General features: G+C 40.0%; 1 protein-coding gene across 1 annotated transcript in view; it reads right to left on the bottom strand.

Moving 5' to 3' along the window:
- Window positions 1-274: 274 nt before the first annotated feature.
- Window positions 275-7,130, bottom strand: part of CUNH9orf85 (chromosome unknown C9orf85 homolog) — a 56,626-nt gene continuing 49,770 nt past the window's right edge. The window contains exons 3-4 of the mRNA XM_052761195.1: window positions 2,378-2,491; window positions 275-1,911 (exon numbers count right to left, since the gene is read on the bottom strand). Coding sequence (XP_052617155.1) covers window positions 1,773-1,911; window positions 2,378-2,491 — 253 coding nt within the window. The 3' untranslated portion in view covers window positions 275-1,772. The remainder of the gene's footprint in view (window positions 1,912-2,377; window positions 2,492-7,130) is intronic.

The following is a 7,130-nucleotide window of genomic DNA, read 5'->3' as shown; positions in this document are numbered from 1 at the left end:
AGCCCACACTTGTACTCTTGTGTGTGTCTTACTTTCCTTGAGCTCCTCTCTCTTAAACTTCAAGTTTAAGCCTAAATTAAAATATCTTCAATAAAATTTCTAATCCTGCTTCACTTTACATGGGTATTGTGTGCATCAGGAAAATCCGTCAAACCCAAATGCCTCTCAACATTAGAAAAATGTACAATAATGTAAGATGAGCAAATCATAGCTTCTATAAGAACGTGGGTCAATTTCTAAATTTTTATAACAACAAAAGAGCCACACATACAAGTCCAAAACCAGGGTTTCACATTTATTTCAATGGTTCAGAAAATATATACACACATATATACACATACATACAATGTCGTGTGTGTGTGTGTGTGTGTGTGTGTGTGCATGTGGTGGTATTGTGTTCCCCAATATATCGTGCACCCTAATAAATTTATCTGGAGTCAGAGAACAGAATGGCCACTAGATATAGAGGCAAGAAAATGGTGGCACACATGCCTTTAATCCTATCGCTTGGGAGGCAGAGATCCATCTGGATCTCTGTGAGTTTAAAGCCACACTGGAAACAGCCAGGCATGGTGACTCATGCCTTCAATCCCAAGAAGTGAGCCTTTAATCCCAGGAGGTGATAGCAGAAAGCAGAAAGGTATATAAAGTGTGAGGACGAGGAACTAAAGCTGGTTAAGCTTTCAGGCTTTCGAGCAGCAGTTCAGCTGAGATCCATTTGGATAAGGACACAGAGGCATCCAGTCTGAGGAAACAGGATCAGCTGAGGAACTGCAAGGTGAGGAAGCTGTGGCTTGTTCTTCTCTGATCTTCCCGCGTTGACCCCAGTACCTGGCTCCAGGTTTGTTTTTATTAATAAGACCTTCTAACAATTTGTGCAACATGTGTGTAGATTAAGACACAAAGAAAACATAGTAAAACATTAAAATTGGGAATCAAAGTACAGAGTGTGGAAAAGTTCACTGTATGCCTGCCTTGCTACCTTTCTGTAGCTTTAGGATTTTAAACATAAGGACAAACATCTCAGTAATCACACAAAGCTAATCTACACCACCTACACACAGAAACACTGGCAGCAAAGTGATAATGCAGAACAATGGAATTCTGGGAAGGATAACCTTGTGAGGGAGAACATCGCAGGAGCTTCTGATACTGAAAGTATCTCCACTCAAGTATCAATGTTGGATTTTCTTTTCTAGTTATTAATATTATATAGTCCACAGATTTTTTTTCCTGAGTACATATTTCCACGCTGGGAAAAGGTTAAAAAAAAAAAAGGGATAACATATATAAAAATATTTTTGAAGGAAAATCACTACTCATGATTTTGTGTGTGTGTGCATGTATAAAAATAAATGGTTTTGCTTTGTAAGCTATAAGGGGGCTTTTACTAAGGAAGCCACACACCTGCGGTCAGGCTATGGAAATGTACTCACTGTGAGCTAATCATCTTAATTTTCCAAGAGATAGTTCTGATACAATCACCAATTCTCAACACTGGATAGCTTGACATTAGATAATATTTTTTTTCAAAATAATTTCCATAGATTGTAGAATATGCTACAGTACGAGTTTCCACACATATTCTGTATATGCAGCTTAGGTTTTATTGTAAAAATCTGAAAGTTTCTGTTACTCAAATGTTATAAATAATTTATATTGCTCATGGGTCAGTTCTACCGATTCTGAACAGCCTTTTCTGACATCCACATTAGGATGTCGGTGTGTCTGCTGAGCCCTCTGCGGCTGACTCCATGCTGTCATCAGGCCACCTAAGTGTCTCCATCCTCGTCATCCGAGTGGGTGTCATCATCTAAATCCTCATCACTGTCCTCCTTCCCTTTGCAGCAGCTTCGATGGTTAGAATCTTGATTTTCAGTATTTGCTGAAGTTTCTGGTTCTCTATTAAACCTAAATAGAAGAAAAGTTTATGATTATTACCCAGGCTTTCATTATTAAATGGTGGAGGCTAAAAAGGCCTTTACTTGTCTCTTCCTATCAGGAGCCTACAGAAAGAAACAGAGAAGAACCTCTTTTAAAGACAAGCTTCACCGAGTCAGCAGATTCTAACACTGCTGTGAGAAGAGCGGGCTCAGGAGCTGGTAAAAGAAGTCCATTAGGGACGATTGCTACGAAATAAGTCATTCTGCATAATGAAGACAAAGCTCAAGGCTAAAGAGATATTTTCTTCAACATATAAATGGCACTTTATACTCTAATAGAAAAACTTAACAAAATTGTGACCCTTTTCCTGCTAGGTAGAAAAGTGCTTGTATTAGTGGGAGATATGCAACTTCAAACTGAGTCAGTGCTGCCTAAGAGAAAGCCCGTGGATGAATTACTAAAAACAAACTCCAACGTAAAAGGGAATACTCACGGAATAACGATGTCTTCTTTCTTTCCACACTTCGCACAAACTTCAAGTTCACAGGCACATGGTCTACACATTATGTGGTAAGAGTCCTTGACTGTCTTTTGTAAACATTTAACACTGAAAGAAGAAGGGAAAATTAAATACTGATTTTTACTACTTAAGATCTACTTGATGTGATAAGAGAAGCTGTGGCTGATGTATGGGTTCAAAGCCTAAAAGCTGAAAACTAGACTTAAAGCTCAGATATTTATCTTTTCTGTGTGTGTATGTGTGCAGAGGTCAGAGGTCAACCTGAGGTAACATTTCTCAGATATCATCATCTTGTTCTTTGAGACAGAGTCTCTCACTGTCTCGGAGCTTGCCATGTAGTCCAGGCTGGCTAGCCAGCAACCCACAGACCAGCCTGTCTCCGCTTCCTCAACACTGGGAATGACCAGCTCACAGCTCCATTTGCACCTGGCTTTTCATGTGTGTTCTGGGGACTGAACTCAGACACTCACGTTTACACAGCAAACACTTCACTGACTGCTCTGTCTCCCTGGACCCTAACGTCAAGCTCAGACATTTATCTTATATCATGTTAAGTAACAGAGTATTTCTAGATCAAAACTCACAGCTGCAAAATAGCACCTGATGGTTGACCACCTCCTTAAAGTTTTTAAGTGTCATCAAAACTTGTTAAAATAATATCTGTATGAAAAACCCAACTGCATACACTACCAATAACAATCCACACAAAGAATAAAGCACTTAACAAAAATTCTGTGAACTGCTGTTGGTTGTTATTTTACTTTTGCGGCTCTTTGTTCTTTTGGGGGGCTCACTAACAGTTCCCAAATAAATAACACACATGGAGACTTATTATTTCTTATGAATGCATGGCCTTAGCTTGGCTTATTTCTAGCCAGCTTTTCTTAACTTAAATTCTCCCATCTACCTTTCACCTCTGGGTTTTTTCCTTTTCTTACTTCTGTAAATCTTACTTTTACTCTTATTCCACGGCAGGCTGTGTGGCTGGGTGGTTGGCCCATAGCATCCTTGACTCCTTGTCCTCTTCTGCCTCCTTTTTTCTTCCCAGATTTCTCCTCCCATTTATTCTCTCTGCCTGCCAGCCCCACCTATCCTTTCCTGCCAAGCTATTGGCCCTTCAACTCTTTATTAGACCAATTAGATGTTTTAGACAGGCAAAATATCACAGCTTCACAGAGTTAAACAAATGTAACATAAAAGAATACAACATATCTTTGCATCATTAAAACAAATGTACCACAGCATAAACAAATGTAACACATCTTAAAATAATATTCTACAATAGTAAACCTAATATTCAGAACTAACTGAAACATTACTAAAAAAACTCAACACCTACATTGGCTGTATCAACCACACCCAGGGCAGGTCTCATGTCCAGAGTACTTGGCCAACACAAAATAAACTCAATGATATTTTTGTAAACTTTTTGTTTTGGCTTTCTTTGTTTTGATTTTCATCTTTGTGGGGTTTTTTTGTTCGTGCTTTTTATTGTTGTTAATTTTATTTTTGTTTCCTGTTTATTTTTTTGGGGTGGCATAAAATTGGGTGGGTAGGGTCTGGGAGGAGTTGGGGTAGGAGAAACATGATCAAAATATATCATACAAAGAAAAATTTTAATTAAAAAAATTGAAGACCACCCAGAGTGGGAGTGGTTCATGTCTTTAATCCCAGCACTCGGAGGCAGAGGCAGGTGGATCTCTTGTGAGTTCAAGGTCAGCCTGGTCTATAGAGTGAGTTCCAGGATAGGCTCCAAAGCTACATAGAGAAACCCTGTCTCAAAAAACAAAACAAAACAACTGAAAGACCTAGCTATGTGGGAAAATGCCCCAAGTTTATGGACTGGGGTAATCAATAAAGTGGCAATATTCCAGCAAGCCTACAGATTCAATGCAATGTCTACTAAAATTCTGTCTGACTTTAATATTTCAACTGTTTTTATTATTATGTCTGTTGTGATAATCTGTGTTATACCTGGTTTAGGACACCAATAACTGTGATATATAACACAGCAAAGCAACTGGTGTCACATGGGTTCTGACTACTCTGCTTACCAGGCAAAACCACGACCTTCTCCTCTCCCTCCTCTCCCTACTTGTGTTCACAGTATCAAAATTAGGCCACTCACAGCCCTGCATGGCCCTGAACTGTTCAAATGAATGGAAGTCACTGATCTCTTCTAAATCAAAAGCCAGAAACAATTCCACGCTGTGAGGAAGGCACACAGAAAGCTGAGACAGCTGGAGATAGAACTAAATGGCTAGCCAGACTGCACAGGCAAAGACAAGTTCTTGAGGGGAATTAAAAGTGCTACTCTCTCGGGCACAGGGATGACAGGATAGGGACAAGCTTGTGGCAGAGGGTACACTGGTGAAGACAAAAGTTCAAGCTGCTGCCTCCTCACAAACCAAAGCCTAATCCAGAACAAGTCCCTAACTTGTTTTAACTCTACAGTGACTAAGGGGGGTGAGGAAAGCTGCAGAAGGAAAGTCTGAAGCTGGCTGATGTTGGTCCATGAAGTTTAAACAATGTGTAAGTTCAAGGTCTGCTCTAGGACCACAGCAATGCAGCTGATCTAGTTAAGATAACAGATGATGGGTGGCCACACTCCACTGAAGATTCCCAATGTAAACAGGAGTGAAGAAGAAGAGGCCCAGGCCTTTCTGCAGATAGGGAAAAGTCAGTTCCAGGTTCCAAGGCTTGCCAGGGATGCTTGCCTGTCCTGTTAGGGGCCAGAGTAGCTGCTGACTTTAAACAAAAGGGCAGCACTCACCTACCGTTTGGAAAATCCTGGGGTTCTGTAAATGTGCTCTGGCTGTACCCCACAAATGGAACAACAAAGCCAGGATGAGGACACAGCTGGTTATAAGGTCATTTAGGGAATATTTAAGCCCACTGTAGAGATCTGCTGCTCATCTGGAATGCCCCGATCATGGAAGAGTGCTGATATAGACAATGAAATGTGTATATTTTCATGCCTGCTAACACAATATCCACCCTGCAGCTCATGCATCAAGATGTGTCAACTTCCAACTCTTAGGACTTAAGAAATGCATTTTGTAAAGCTACAGCTGCCAGACAATTCTTGCCATGGATCTGAGAGAAAAAAAACAAAAACAAAAAACAAAAAACAAAAAAACCCTCTGGAAAAAAGTTATCATTTTAGATAATGCCAAGCAGAGGCTGAAGCGGAAGGATAGAGGGGCTCCAGGATTTCCAGAAGGTAAATGGGCACTGGGTATAGCTCATCACCAACTACATCAGCCCCTAACAAGGGATGTGTAAAACACTTATTTGTCTCAGATGTAGCACATGTTTTGTAAGGTAAAAATAAAGAACTGGTCAAGAAAACATGAACAGAAGCAGGTGATGTATATTTATTTGATATTAAGAAGCAATAAATTGCATAGAAAATACACAAATTTAATTACTGTGAGCAATAAATTATTTTCTCTAAAAAAATATAACTGTTACAAATCAAATCTTGAGATACATACATCTTGGACAGGGGGTTCATCCTGAGAACACAAGGCTGATTCAGTACTAAAACCCAATAAAGGTTCATAAAACAATGTTCTAAGAAAAAAAAAAAAAACATGGCCATTTAAGATTTAACTAGAATCATCCTGTGTGAAGTAACCCACAGAAAGACAAATATTACGTATTAACTTATATATGGATTTAATTCTAAGTCAATGATAACCAAGTTGCAAACTACAGACCACAGAGGTTAGGTACGGAGTAAGGGACTGGGGGTATGGATGTTGTGGGATATTTGATCACACTGTTAAACCTGAGCATGTGTTTGCATAAATTAAATAAAATCAGGGCTAGGAGATGGAGCCAGCAACTAGTGGACAGAAAATAATCCTAGAGAGTCAGAAGGAGTCTGGAAGATGGATAGAGAGATGCACAGGAAGTAGTAGGGAGGGACTTTGAGTGTGGCAGTCATTTTTTTGGTTTGGTGGAACAGAAGGATGTTCTCTTTTCTGAGATGCCAGCAAAGAGGGAAGGTCAGCTAGTTGTTCCTCAACCTCTCTGAGCTAGCAGATTTTCACCCCAGCCTCTGACTCCTGAGTCTTATTGATAAATAGAATAATAGAGATCTAGTTAAAAATCTACATTTAGTGTCAGTGGCAGGAGGCAGATCTGGCCTGGGATATAAAAGTCTGTCTGCCAGGATCAGAGCTGAGGTGCTCCCGCTTGTACATCAAGTGATCTTTCCCCAGTGAGTCATCTCTCTACCCCTGCAGCCCACATATTTTCAACACATATATCCCTAACTTACAACCCAATAATCTCACTGAGATCTTTATTCAAGGAAAATGAAAACGACTGTTCATACAAAACCCTGTCTGAATATTAACAATGGTTTAACTTTAAAGTGGTAAAACATAGTACACTCTAAATGTTTCTCAGCTGGCCAGTGCATAAAACTCTGCTGTGCCCCTTTCAATGGACTCTTACTCAGCAAGCAGCCCTGGGCACACAATATGGATAAACTTCAAACATCACATTTGGCCTCAGAAATGGTACTCACATCTCCACTGTAAGATTCCCCACATCTGGCATTCAGGCTTTCCTGAATGTACAGAGAAGGAAAACAGATGGGTATTTGCCAGCACTTGGCAAAGGGTAGGACTGACTGAAGTGCCAAGGAGAAAGTTGTGGATAATTACAATTTCTTCTCTTCCACTTGGTGCTGACCTCACATCTGTATAGGTTA

The sequence above is a fragment of the Peromyscus californicus genome, unplaced genomic scaffold (assembly GCF_007827085.1).
Source record: "Peromyscus californicus insignis strain IS unplaced genomic scaffold, ASM782708v3 Scaffold_4__1_contigs__length_199733344, whole genome shotgun sequence".
NCBI classification, from domain to species: domain Eukaryota; kingdom Metazoa; phylum Chordata; class Mammalia; order Rodentia; family Cricetidae; genus Peromyscus; species Peromyscus californicus.
Note: the sequence above shows the minus strand (reverse complement) of the source record. Positions and strands in the feature narration are given on the sequence as shown.